The 13,323-nt window shown below is 68.7% G+C and overlaps 1 protein-coding gene across 2 annotated transcripts; it reads left to right on the plus strand.

The window, feature by feature from the left end:
- The first annotated feature begins 357 nt into the window (after window positions 1-357).
- MIDN (midnolin) lies at window positions 358-11,953 on the plus strand. 2 transcript variants are annotated; one of them, XM_063403324.1, is made up of 8 exons: window positions 358-510; window positions 2,466-2,691; window positions 3,671-3,758; window positions 4,059-4,121; window positions 8,741-9,127; window positions 9,604-9,736; window positions 9,846-10,145; window positions 11,230-11,953. In XM_063403324.1, the coding sequence occupies exons 2-8, from the start codon at window positions 2,474-2,476 to the stop codon at window positions 11,490-11,492; spliced, it is 1,452 nt and encodes a 483-aa protein (XP_063259394.1). In that variant the 5' UTR covers window positions 358-510; window positions 2,466-2,473; the 3' UTR covers window positions 11,493-11,953. The 2 variants fall into 2 exon arrangements, with proteins under 2 accessions (XP_063259394.1, XP_063259395.1); XM_063403325.1 differs by lacking the exon at window positions 358-510 and adding an exon at window positions 2,208-2,336.
- Window positions 11,954-13,323: the final 1,370 nt, after the last annotated feature.

The raw sequence follows: 13,323 nt of genomic DNA on the forward strand, positions 1-13,323 counted from the left end.
CCGTGGAGGGCAGATCGCCCCTGCCCTGCCCGGAGCAGCGGCAGAGCCGGGACCCCGGCAGGAGCTGAGACGCCCCCGGTGGGCTGATACCGAGATTAGAGGACGGCGAGTCAGGAGCTCGGGAGCGGGATCCGAAACGAGGGGTAGGGGCTGGGACCCCTAGTACAGGACAGAGACCCGGGGGCAAGAACCGGGACCCCCCGCGGGAGCAGGTGCGGGTACCGCCGGGCCAGGGGCCGTGGCCGTTGCCGGGGCCGTTGCTGGGGCCAGACCGGTCCCTGCCCGGTCCCTGCCCCTGCCAGGCTCCACCCCGGGCGGTGCGGGATAAACTTGGGGCACCTCCCCGGCAGCTCCGCGTCAGGGCTGCGCTCGGACCAGCTGCAGCGCTCAGGAGGTGACACCGCGCCGATCACCACCTCCCCCCGGGACGTTTCTGGGGTCTCTCTCCCTCTTCCTGCCACCGGAGGCAGCTGAGCTCCCGCCGCGCCGGGATCCGCGGGGCCGTGCTCGGTGAGTAGAGCCGCGCCGGGCTGGTGGGGCCGCGGGTCGGGCTGCGGGGGGGATCCGCGGACCGGGACCGCGCTCTCTCGGTTGCTTTTCCCGGAGCGGGAGGGGTGGCCCCGCTTTCCCCGGGGCTCACGGGGGGACGCACGGCAGAGCCCCTCTTCGGTTGTCCGGGAGCTCTGCTCACCCTCAGAGACCCTCCGTGTCCTCAGTCACCTGGAGCTTTGCCTTCCTCCGGGGAGCGGGAGCTGGATCGGTTCTCCTCGCTCCAGCTGTCGGGGTCCCGGTGCTCCCCCTGGCTCCCTCCGCGTCCCGGGGAGCGGCTCCCCGCTCCCAAGACCCCGCGTTCCGGGGGGGAATCTGCCTGGCCGGGGTCTTTCCATCTCGGTGGTCGAGCAGCGGCTCCGGGGCGCACCGCGGCCGGGCCGCTGGGTCGCTCGGTAAGGGCCACCCGGTGTCTCGGTGAGGGCTCCCCGGCGCGCCGCCGGTGCGGCCCCCGCGGCCCCCCCCGGGCGCAGGAGGCGCGGCGGGGCCGGCAGAGGGCGCCCGCGCTTTGCTGACTCATAGCCCCCCCTTCCCCCGGTGCGGCTGCCGGGACGGGGCCCCGGGGCTGCGGGGGTGTCCGTTCCACCCCCCCGGCGGCGGCAGGCGGGGCTGGGCCCGCTGGGGTGGAGGTTCTAGCTGCGACACTGGGGGGGCAAGAGCGTGCTGGTGGCTCAACCCCTCCTCGGGACAGTTCCCCGTAGCTGTAACGGCGTCACCGGGAGGGTGACCGGGCGGGTGCGTGTGACCGGGCGGGTGTGACCGGCCGCGGGTGACTGTGCGTGTCCCCCCCGCCCTTTCCGCCTCAGTGTCCCCGGCGTCACTGGGCTCCGGGGGCTCCAGCTCTCGCCCGGCCCCGCGGGCAGTCACCTCCCGCCGCGGCCTCCTCCGGTGCGGGGGCCGCTCACCGCCCCCGCCGCGGCGCTCCGGGCCGGCGCCCGCCAGTGTCCCGCGTTCACCCCTCCGCGGCGCCGGGGCCTCGCACGCCAAACCCCATGGGCTGGCGGGCGAGGGGCAGCCCAGCGGGTCCCCGGGGCCACCGGAGCCCGGCCGGCCCCCCGAGCCCCCCGCGCCCCTTTGTTGTGCGCCGGGATTATGAATGGCTCCAGGCGCGGCGCGAGGGCGCGCGGGGGGGCGGGGGCCGGGGGCGTGGCCGCGCGGCCGCGTGGGCGGGAGGAATCCGGCCGGACCGCCCCGCCCACCGGGGCCACGTGGGGAAGCTGCGCCCGCCCCTCATTGGCCGCCGCCGCGGATGTCTGAGCGCTCGGCGCGCTGCCATTGGCCGCGGCCGCCGGAGGAGCCGGAGTGAATGAGGGCGAGGCCCCGCCCGCGGGACGTTGCTACATTGTAACTTCCCTCCCCCCCCGGTGCTCCCACGGCAGCGCGAGCGGCGGCCGGTTCGGCGGGTCCGGCCCCAGAGAAGGGGGAGCGAGGCGGCCTCCCCGCCCCTCGCCGCGGCCCCGGGCCTCACCCCGCCCCCAGACACCCCGCACCGACAGCACACAGCGGCGGCGAGGAGAAAGAAAGGAGGCGGCAGGCAGGGGCAGGCAGCGCCGCTTCCACCGCGCCCCCCCCCCCCCGCCGCCCCCCTTCCCGCGGCAGCCACCGGGAGCGGGGCGAGAACGGGAGATTTTATATTTTTTATTTTTATATATAGATTTTTTTTATTTTTTTCCGCCCGGGCCGCGGAGGGCACGGCCGGTGCAGCTCTGCTTGGGGAACCCCCTCCTAGCAGCCCCCCGCCTCCTCCCGGCCCCCGCCCGAGGCCTCGCCGAGCAGCCGGAGCTGCTGTGAGTCCCACCGGGCGTGTGGCGGAGCGGGCCCCGCTCCCTCCTTTGTCCGCTCCCGCCGCCCCCCCCCCTCACCCCGCTCCGCGTCCCGCCGTCGCCCCCCGACACCGAGCGCCGCTGCCCCCGCAGGTCGGCGGATGGACCCGCAGCCCGGCGCCAGGAGCTGCAGCCGCGGGGCTCCCGCCTGCGAGGTGGGGCCACCCGAACCCCCCATGAACCTCTACATCCACACCACCACCGGCACCCGCTATGAGCTCTCGGTGCCCGCCGAGGAGACCGTGGAGGGGCTGAAGCGGCGGCTGTCCCAGCGCCTCAAGGTGCCCAAGGAGCGTCTGGCGCTGCTGCACAAAGAGAGGTACGGCACGGCTCGCTACGGGGGGGGCTCGGGAGGCCCGGGGTCCCCAGCCCCCGGCAGCGGGGCTGGGCGCGGGGGCGGCCCCCTCGCACCGGGCTCGGCACCGCACAAAGGCTCCCGCCCCCTCCCCCTTCCCGGCCCCATTCCTGTGCGGGGCGGGGGGGGGACAGCCCGGGGGGCCGCGGCGGGGGCGAGCGGGGGCCGGGCCGGAGGGAGGGAAGGAGGGAGAGGGGGTCCGGGGCGGAGGGAGGGAGGGGGGCGCCGGGCCGGGAGCGCGGCCGCCGCCCCCTCGCCCGGCCCTGCCGGGGCTCCTTTGTGGGCGGCGGGGCCCGGCCGTGCCCCGGCCCTTTGTTCTGGGCTCAGCCCCGGCGGCGGCGCGGCCCGGCCCCCCCTGAGCCCCGGGCGGCGGGGGGGCCTTTGTCTGCCGGGGGCCCGGACCGAGGGGCTGCGAGCCCCCCGCGTGCAGCGGGGCCCGCGTGGGGCCGGGCCGGGAGGAACTTGGAGAGTCTTTCCCGGATCAGGGAGGAAGAGGGGGGGACACACCGGGACACCACATCCATCTGCCGGCACCCGCGGGATTAAGGGAGCACGTTCCCAGTGCTGCCTCCCCCACTTACACTGGTCCCAACTTCTCTCTAACCGCCCCCCCAGTGGGCAGGTTCCCTGTGCCATGAACCCCCCGCTCCCACCCCCCTTCCCACAGCTCAGCTCTTCTCTGGCCCCCTCAGCACTTCCCCATGCCCAGGGCAGGGATGCCCCCCCCACACCCTGAGTTCCCCCGGGGGGCAGCTGAGCAGTGGGGTGCCAGATTCCCTCCTAGCTGTGAAGGCTCGGAATTTCTTGGGTTAGGGGTGCTTGGGGAGCTGCTGGTCCCCTGGGAGCAGCCAGACTTGCAGCTGGTGTCCCCCTCTTGCATTTACCCTCTGGGGGGGCTGCCCGACCTGCATTGACCCCGCTTTTGGCATCTCCCCCCCCACAGCCGCCTCAGCTCTGGCAAACTGCAGGACCTGGGGGTCGTGGAAGGCAGCAAGCTGACCCTGGTGCCCACCGTGGAGGCCGGCTTGATGGTGAGTGGCCTTTTCCTGCTGCTCCCTCCATCCCTCCCACTCGTCCCTGTCTATTATTAAAGCCCCGGGCAAGGATGAGGATGTGATGTGCTGGCAGCCCTGCGGCTCTGCTGCCCCAGCTCTCGCTGAGGAGGCAGCGCTGGGTTGGGCACGGCAGCAGGTTTAGTATTTCACTCCTTTCTCAGGGCTTGTGTAGAAATAGTGGAAGTGACATGTCATCCCTCCCTCCTGCTGCGGACGCCCCCTCCTTTGCTGCATTTGTAACGTTAATCCCCCCCCTCCTCCTTTTTTTTTTTCCAGTCCCAGGCGTCCAGGCCAGAACAGTCGGTGATGCAAGCTCTGGAAAGCTTAACTGAAACTCAGGTGAGGGGCTGGATGCCGGGGCAGGATGGAGACAAAGGCGGAGGGCGGTGGGGGGAAGGACAGCTGCGGCCTCGCTTGGCGTCCCCTCCCAAAAGCTTTGGCGTTGGTGCCTCGCTGAGGTTTCACCTTCAGCATGGCTGGGAGCGCTGAGGGTGGTGCCCGGCTCGGGGAGGTCCCACGCCGCAGCCTCGCAGCCCAAACAAGCCGGGAGCTGGGGAGGTGAAGTGACTCACTCAAGGTCACGCTGCAGGTCGGTGGCAGAGCCGGGGCGGCTCAGGGCCCTGCCTGGGGGTGTGGGGCTGCAGCTCCCCCTCAGCTGCCCACCCTGGGGTGCAGGGACAGGGCTGCCCATCTGCCCCGCGGCTGTGATGGATGTGAAGGAGGCTGGCAGGGCCAAGCTGGGGGGGCTGCAGAGCCTGGCTTCCCTCCAGCACCCAGAGGGTCCTTCCCCCTTTCCTTGGAGCCGTCCTTGGGGGTGCAGCGTGGCCGTGCCGGGGTGTTCTGACCTCTCCCTGTCCCTTGCTCGGTGGCCTTGTGCTGGGGCGCCGGCTGCCGAGGAAGGGGCCAAGTGGGCGGCGTTGGCGGGGCCGTGCTTGGATCGCTGCGGAGTTGTTGGAGGGGTGGGAAATGGGTGGGCGGGGGGTCCTCACTGCTGGGGGGTCTCAGCTGCGGGGCGGGAGCGTTCCCAGGGTGGGAGAGCCGTGGGTGAGCCGTGGGTGCGTGCGCAGCCGCCGGCTCCTGCCGCGAAGGTGGAATTTACCCCCAGCCGCGCAGGCCCCGCTCCTTTGTTTTCCGTCTCTGTTACTGCTGTGAAACTCTTTCCTTCCTTTTTTTTTTTCTTCTTTTTTTTTTCTTTCTTTTTTTTTTTTTTCTTTCTGGCCGATGCTGCAGCTTCGGTTTTCTAAGCGTTGGGTTTTTGAGGGTTTTTGTAACCTGCCTTGCTGAGTTCTGGGAAGGGGCTGAGCCCCACGCCGTGCCAGGGCTCAGAGGAGGGGCTGGTTTGGGCACTGCTGTGCCCTCTGTGAGGATGTGGCAAGGGCCGGGCTGCCCTGCCCGCAGGGACTGACCCGCGGTGCCCTTGGCTGCCCGGGGTGACCTTGACTTTTGGGAGCTGGTTTAACCCCATGGGGGCTGGGGGAGTGGAGCCCCAGTGCATCCCCAGTGCCAGAGGCTGCTGGGGGTCCCGTGGAGGGGTTTTAAGGTGCTGCCCATCCCAGCTGATGGGAGCAGAGCTGTGGGAGGGGGCTGGTTCTGGCAGCTTGGCCTGGGGGTCACAGTGCACGTCCTGGCTGCAGAGCTGCAGATATTTCTGATGGGGCTCTGCTGTGCTGTGGGCAGTGAGGTGGGGTGCACTGGGGAGCCAGGAGCCCGTGGAGCTCAGGGTACCCCCCTGCACAGGCTGTGGCTCCCCCCCAGACCAAGCACAGCGGGCGGAGGAGGGTGGGTGGGCTACGGTCTGGCACCGGCTGCGGGAAGCGGCTCCGCAGCTCCCTGCCCACCGCAGGTTCCTCCGGTTGGTGATTCAGGAAGCCAGGGCTGAGCAGGAGGAACCGCCAGCACCTGGGGGGCGGCGGGGGGGCAGGAAATCACTCCTCCCATTCATGCTTTGCTGGGCTCTGCCTGCGTCACGCAGCCTCCGGAGCACGGGGAGAGCTGAGCCGCTTCCTCTGGGGGCGGCGGGGGGGGCTGGGGCGCTGCCACCCCCTCCCCAGCATTTGGGGAAGCGGCTGCCGGGCACGGGGGCTTCCTGGAAATGCTCCTGCACTTCCTTCCTCCCCACATGGCTGCCCCTGCTTTCCAGGGATGGCAGGAGGTTCGGTCCCACTGCCTCGGCTCTTCCTTCCCCCAGTCGCTGTGCCCAGGAGTGCTGAGGGGGAGGAACGCAGGAGGGGGATGACACATCCTGCTCTTCCCGGGCAGCAGGAATGTGGCCGGGGGGCTCTGTCCCTCTGCCCACCCTGGAACAGACAAACCCCTGGGCACCGGCACAGGAGGCTGGATGGGGGGGCCCAGCTGTGCCCAGCTGGAGACCCCCGCAGGGGCTTGGATGGGGGGAGCATTTCCTGCTCCCCCTCCTCATCCTTGCCCTGGCCTTGCCTTTGCCATCTGGATCTCCCAGGATGGGTTCCCCGGGCCTGTTTGGGGGTGCTGCCCTCCCCATCAGGGGCAGGGGGGTAGCTCCTGCTCTGTGCCAGCCCAGAGCTGGGGGTGTCTGGGGCTGGGGGCCGGGGTGACGCGGGGCCAGGCGTTGGAGCGAGGCGGGAATGCGGCGTTCTCTGACTCATCGGCGTTTCTGAGAAGCAGCTGGGAGACACTTGCCCCATCCCTGCGGGCCCCGAGCCCGGCACAGCGCAGCTGAGCCCCCCGGGGGCTTGGCAGGGTCCCAGGGGACCCCTAAGTGCAGGGAATTCGGGGGGCTCAGTGGCCCCAGCCCCCTCGGCGAGGCTGTCCCGGCCCCCGCGGCGGAGCCGGCTGGGAGGGACGGGGTCCTCCCGGCGTGGGCGGCCGAGCGGGCGGCTGGGTGGGACGTGTTTGCATTGGAGCGGGCTGGTTTCGCCGGGGGGGGAGAGGTTGGCAGCGGCGTGGGGGCGGGTGCTGCGAGCCCCGGGGCTGGGGCGCCGCGGGGACCGGGCCGGTTCCGTGCCATGCCCAGCCCCGCGGGTGCTGTGGGGGGCCGTGGGACCCCCCGTGCGTGGGGATGGAGGGGGGTTCTCGGTGCTGCTGGGAAGCGCCGGCAGCGCAGGTCTGGCCGGGTTGGGGTGCTCTGGTTTCTCCCGGCGCTGGCGAGGGGTCAGGCAGGGCAGGGGTGAGTCACAGGGAGCGGGAGGCGGCCGCGGGGCCGGCTGACGTCAGGAGGCCCCGGGGAGGTGCGCGGGGCTCCCCCGGGCACACCTGGGTGCAGAGCCGGGCCTGGAGGAGGGTGGCGGGTGCTGGGATGGGGCTGTGAAAGACCCCGCTCAGGAGCCCGGTGGGAGCAGGACCTGGCTGTGTCCCCTGCCCGTGCTGTGAACGGTGCCTGGTGTTGGGGTCTGTGGGGTCCCTGTGTGAAATGGACCCCCTACAGTGGCTGGGATGGCCCAGCAGCTGTGGGGGGCTCCGTGCAGGGGCTGGAGGTGGCCAAGAGGGCTGGGATGGGGCCAAGCAGTGTGGATGGAGCTGCCAGCCTGGCATGAGGCCATCCAGGCTGCTATGGGAAGGGAAACTGAGGCAGGGCAGGGGCTGGGGTGATGCTTTCCCGCGGCCAGGTGCCCTGTGCACACACACGCGTGTGCACACGTGTGCCCGTGTGCGCGCCGGCTGTCCTCTGCCGCCCCCTCGCCCCGTAACCTCCGTGTCCAGAGCTGCAGCGTCTCCTTCTCGCCCACCCCTTCCTCTGCAGCCTCCGCCTGACACGCTCGGGGCTTTGCTGCTGGTATTTTTAAAGCTGCTTTTCCCACGGCTTCTCAGAACCGGCCCCCGCGGCAGCGGGGCGTGGGGGAGCGGGGCCGGGGCTGGGGGGCCCGGGGGGGCCCCGCTCTGCAGCGCTGGGGACAGGAGGGTGCTGAGCCCACGGGGGACCCCTCGATGGCTGCACCCCAAAAGTGCTGTGGGATTTGGGTGGGTGATATCTGGAGCTGCATGTGACAGGCTGGGAAACCCAGGCCCTGTATGCCCTGGAATAGTGAGGGAGGTGTAGGGTGGAAGAGGGAGCATCATCCCCATTAACCTGTCTGGGCTGGCAGGGGTGAGAGGTGCAGCCCCCTTGCAGCTCACATGAGGGCAAGGGGGGGCTCACGGCTGTTCCAGCCCCCTCTAGAATGTGGGGCAGTGCTTGGGGGTCTCCCCTGTTCCCTGGCACAGCTGCCAAGTGATTTATGCGACTGCAGGGAGGCTGAGGGGTGTGAGCTGGGGGGTGGCAGGTGTCGGGCACTGGGGGCCCCCCACAGCTGCAGCCTGGGGAGGGTCAGGCCCTGGCTCTTGTCTGCACTCGGCAGCTGCTCCATCACCTGCCGGAGCTGGAGCCTCCGGGCTGGGCAGGGCCTGTCCCCCACCCCCAGCTGCCCTGAGGGGGGGGAGGAGGGCAGGGGTGGGCTGCGCTGCCTGAGTCACAGGGTGGGCATGCAGGGCCCTGGCATGTCCTCACCTGCCCCCTCCCCTTCTCCTTGTGCCAGCAGGGGCACCCCCGGGGCTGGGGGGGGACACCCCTGCTGTTGGCACCGCGCTGGCCGGAGCAGCGGCGCTGGCCCTTGGCCAGGCGGGCGGCTCTGGGCAGTGCCAGCTGCGGCCCCTGCCTGTCCCTGCCCGCCGGGATCAGCGCTGGGCAGGCACGGCCACTCAGGGGTGGGGAATAAAGGGCAGGAAGGGCAGAAGGAAGAAAAATACCCCCCGGCAGCGTCAGCTGACGGAGCTGGCACCGCGCTGGGGTCGTGCGGGGACGGCAGCTGGGCTCGCCTGCCAACCTGGCACGGGAAGGGCTGCATGAGGGGGTCACCCCTTCTGTGCCCCAGTGACCCATCCCTGTGGCCAAGGGAAACCTGTAGGGGACAGCCACCATCCCCAGCTCAGCACCAGGGGGGCAACCACGACCTTGCTGCTGGTGCCACGACTGACAAGGGTCCCTCCTCTCTCTCTCTCTCCAGGTCAACGACTTCTTGTCAGGCCGGTCCCCGCTGACCCTGGCCCTGCGCGTGGGTGACCACATGATGTTCGTGCAGCTGCAGCTGGCGGCCCAGCAGAGCACGGGGCAGCTCCAGCACCGGCACCTCATCGCCAGCCGCGGCGAGGCGGGGCCCGGCGCCAGCCCCCACTGCCGGACGCTGCACGGTGCCGGCGGCTCCGGCTTCACCCGCATCCCCGTGGTGCCAACGTGCCAACAGAGCCCGGCCCCCAGCCCCACGCCCGCCGCGCCGGCGCCCCCCGTGTACTGTAACGCCCCTCACGCCGCCCCCGTCACCGCCGGGATGTTCCGGTCGCACGGGGCCAGCACGCAGACAGTGAACAGCAGCGTGGTGTCCTCCTGCTCAGAGGTGAGCCTGGGGGTGTCCTGGGGCCCTTGGGGAATGGGGGGGCGGGGGGTGAAGCCGTGATTTTCCCAGCGCAGCCTGGCCCGCCCTCGGTTTCCTCATGTGTGGAAATGGGTTGTCCGCGGTCTGGTCTCCAGAATGTCCCAGGGAGGGGCTCAAGGACAGGGTGTAACCCAAGCTCTTACCCTTGGACAGGGTGAAGCCTGTCCTCACACCCTGCCTGTCCTCATGGGTGGGCAGGAGCTGCTGCTGTTGCTTCCCTTTCCCCCTCGCACAGCACAGCAGGGCAGGGGGGCTGTCGGGACCCCCAGGGTGGTTCCTGGCATGCCAGGAGAACTGGGACTGGTGCCCGCTGCACCTGCGCCCTGTCTGGGCTCTCCCAACCTGGCCTTTTGGGGAGGTGGCAGAAGGTCAGGAGCAGGGTTTTGTGCCCCTCCAGAGCCCCATCCTGAGGCTGATCCCGTGTTTTTTCCCTCCAGGTGGACTGTGGCTCCCGCAGCAGCAGCTCCCCGGGCAGCAGCCCGGCCCCCTCGGCCCGATCCCGCAAGCCCGGGGCTGTCATCGAGAGCTTCGTCAACCACGCGCCTGGGGTCTTCTCAGGGACCTTCTCCGGTACGCGCTGCTCGGTTTCCAGGGGGCTCTGGGGGGATTTTGGGGGTGATGGGGCTGTGGGTCTGGGGGTGCTGCTTGTCTCACACCCACCTCTTCCCTCCCCCTGCAGGCACTTTGCACCCCAACTGCCAGGACAGCAGCGGGCGGCCGCGGCGGGACATCGGCACCATCCTGCAGATCCTCAACGACCTCCTCAGCGCCACGAGACACTACCAGGGCATGCCCCAGTCCCTGACACAGCTCCGCTGCCAGACACAGTTCTCCTCCTCCTCTTCCTCCTCCTCCTCACCGCCTGCCTCTCCGGACCTCGCCACCAAAACTACCTCAGAGCCGCTGCCGGCGGCCGCCGCCCCCACCCTGCACCCCGTCGTCCAGTGCCAAAGCCAGATCCGGATGTGCAAGCCCAGTGGTGAGTCCGGCTCTGCCCGAGCAGGGAGGGGTTGGGGTTTGAGGCTGGGACCTCTTGGGGGTCCCTGGTCCGTGTCTGAGCAGAGAGGGACTGGGAACTGGATGATTGACAGGTGTCAGTCACAGGGGGGACAGAAGTTTGGGGACAATCAGCACCCCTGGGGACTCAGGGAGGTCCCCCCACCCACCCTGCGTTGTCATCTCTGCCAAACCCTGTGGAGACAAAGTGTCCCTGTGTGGGTGGGGGTGTGGGGGAGTGGCAGGTGGCTGCAGTGTCCGTGCTGCCCCAGGAGCTCAGGGCCTGTCCCTGCTGTGTGGGCAGAGGTTTTGGGGTCACCCAGGCTCTGGCTCCCCCTTTCCAAACCCATCTCCCCAACTGGGGGTGAAGGTGGGCCTGGCTGGGGCATGGCAGCAGCTCCCCCGGCATTTTTGGGCACACACCTGTGAGCCCTGGGGCCGGAAGGTGTCACAGGCATCCACACAGGACCCTCTGTGATTTGCTTAGAGGAAAGAAGTGAAACCACCAGGGCTGGCTCAGCCCCCTCAGGGTTTGCTCTTCCTCCTCCCCTAGCCAGGTCCAGGGCTCCACAGGGGGTGGCTCCGTGCTGGCTCCAGCCCCTGCTGGTGTGGCCGGGCCTTCCAGGGCCACCCCAGCTCTGCTCTGGGCCAAGACCCCTCCCCATCCATCCAGAGGGATAGAAGGGGTATTGTGGTGGGGATCTGCACCCCAAAAAGGGGCTGGAGGCCACTGGGGACCAGCCTGGTGCTGTGATGGGCACCCTGTTTTTGGGATATCCAAGGGACTGTGCCATGAGGGGCTCTGTGATCCCCTGGGATGTGAGTCAGGCCACCTCACCCTTTTCACTTGGGACAGCACCTGCCATGGGGGTGTCCCTGTGCCACTGGGGGCGACCTGCTGGGCTGTGGATGAGGGAACCCCACCATGATCCAACCCTCTCCATTATAGTGAACACCCTGCCTGTCACAGGGATGCCCACGCAGTGCTGCCCGTGGGGGGCTGGCGTGTCCCCCCGTGACCCCGCACGGCAGCCCCCCGTGACCCCCTTTCCCCTCTCCCCTCGCAGGGGACCGGCTGCGGCAGACGGAGAACCGGGCGACGCGCTGCAAGGTGGAGCGGCTGCAGCTGCTGCTGCAGCAGAAGCGGCTGCGGCGGAAGGCGCGGCGGGACGCGCGGGCCCCCTACCACTGGGTGCCCAACCGCAAGGCCGGGCGCACCAACAGCAACAGCAGCGTCTCCAGCGAGGGCAGCCTGGACCTGGACTTCGAGGACTCGGTCTGGAAGCCGGAGGTCAAGGCCGAGATGAAATCCGAGTTTGTCGTAGCATAGAGAGCCGGGGGACTGTGCCGGGGTGGGGGGGTCCCGTGAGCCGGGGCTGCTCCTCGAGGTGTCTCCTGCCACCACACGCCGTGGGCCGAGCTGCGTGTCAGGGGGAGCCCCCCACCCCCCTGCTCGCTTGGATTTGGGGCCATGGGGAGGGAGCAGCAGGAGCCGCCCTGCCTCCCTGTGCCCCCCCTGCCACGGGGGTCCCGGCACCCGGGGGTCCCTGGGGTGTATCGAAGCTGCTGCTTTGCTGTGAAGAGGGGGCACAGTTGGGTGGGCTCCAGCCCCACCTTGTGCCACCCCCCGGTGCAGGCAGGAGGAGATGAAGTCTCTCTCGGAGGTGCTGGAGCCCCCCCCGGTTTGGGGGCCGTTTGTTTTCCTTCCCTTCTATATGTAGCATTGCTCGGCTGTGGGGCTGGGCCCCCCCTGTGCCTGAGCCCCACCGCCGCAGCCTGGGGAGGGGGGACGGGGGTGGGGGGGCTTTGTTTTTTTTGGGGGGGGGTGTTAATTTTGTTTGGGGAGGGAGAAGCCGAGGCGCCTTCCCTCCGCGGCCGAGCCCAACTTCCGAGTCGCTGGACTCCTTCCCACCCGCTGCTTGGGTGGTTGGATTTTTTTTTTTCTTTTTTAACTTAAAAAAAAAAAGGAAAAAAAAAAAGAAAAAAAAGAAAAAAAACCTGAATAAATAACCCCAAACTTGGTCCCGGCCACGGGGCCGGTATTTATAGACATTAATGACCCGACTGAGCCAATACTGACATAGTCTTCATAGGCCGTAGGATCCTTTTTCTTGTCCGACTTGGATTTTTTTCCGTCAGGATCTGTGCAAATAGAGCCCCCACGTGATGTGTTTTTTGTCTGTAAAAGTCTTTTTCTTTTTTTTTTTTTTTTTTTTGTGTGTGTTTTGGGGAAAAGGGGGGCGGGGGGGAGAGCGAGAGCGAGGCTTTTTTGGTCTTTAATATTTTATTTTTTATTTTTGAAATAAATTTGGGCAGTCTGGATGCAATCGTGTCTGGTGTCGGTGTGGGGGAAGACAGGGGCTGCTTGGGGCACCCCATCAGTGTCAGGGGGACACGACACAAGTACCACACACCTGTGCCCTCACCTGCTCAGGACCCACACGTGTGTACCTGCAGGAAGAAGGAGAGGGGTGATGGAGCTGCTCCATCCTCCCTAGAAGGAAGGAGAACAGGTCTGGGGTCTCCTTGTGAGACCTTGAGGTGTTTCCAGCCCTCTCTGGGTTCCAGACCCCGACCCGTGGGTGCTCATCTGACTGGGTGCTCCCAGTCTCAGCCCACTGGCCGCTGCCCGGAGGAGCTGGGCCGGTTGCACCAGCCGGGCTGGCCGTGGGTGCCAGCTCCTCACCAGCTCCCCGCCAGCTCCCTCCCTGCCTCCCTGCCTCCCTCCTGCGTCACGGCGGGGTGGCTGCGGGCTGGGGCGTGTGTGGAGGGGGGGTTGGTGGCCGTGAATGCGGCCATGCCTCAGTTTCCCCACCCCTACTTGCCCCAGGGAAGGTGATGGGGTAGAGGTGGCCTTGGAGATGTGTGGCAGCATCATCCCACCCATGCAACCCTCTTCCTGCAGCCCCCAGCATCCCCGGGAGGAAGCTGGAGGCCAGGGGAGTGTCAGTGGGGACACTGTGGGCTGGGACACCCCCAAGCTGGGCTGTGACACCGACGTGGTGGCGTTGTCACCTCCAGGCACAGCTGGGGCGGGGTGAATCCTCGCTGAGCTGTGGAGCTGTTGTTTGGGGAGGGGGCGGGAGTGGCTGCCCATGTCCCCTCTGCCATGTCCCAGCCTTGTCCCTGCACCCCGGGATTGAGGACAGAGAACAATCCAG

This window comes from Prinia subflava, chromosome 8 (assembly GCF_021018805.1).
Source record: "Prinia subflava isolate CZ2003 ecotype Zambia chromosome 8, Cam_Psub_1.2, whole genome shotgun sequence".
NCBI classification, from domain to species: Eukaryota; Metazoa; Chordata; class Aves; order Passeriformes; family Cisticolidae; genus Prinia; species Prinia subflava.

Excerpts from the sequence above, each read along its gene's own strand:
- MIDN (XM_063403324.1), top strand. The coding sequence starts at position 2,474 with ATGGACCCGCAGCCCGGCGCCAGGAGCTGCAGCCGCGGGGCTCCCGCC. Across the intron at positions 2,692-3,670 it reads GCGCTGCTGCACAAAGAGAG|CCGCCTCAGCTCTGGCAAAC; the intron begins GTACGGCACGGC and ends CCCCCCCCACAG. Across the intron at positions 9,128-9,603 it reads TGGTGTCCTCCTGCTCAGAG|GTGGACTGTGGCTCCCGCAG; the intron begins GTGAGCCTGGGG and ends TTTTCCCTCCAG.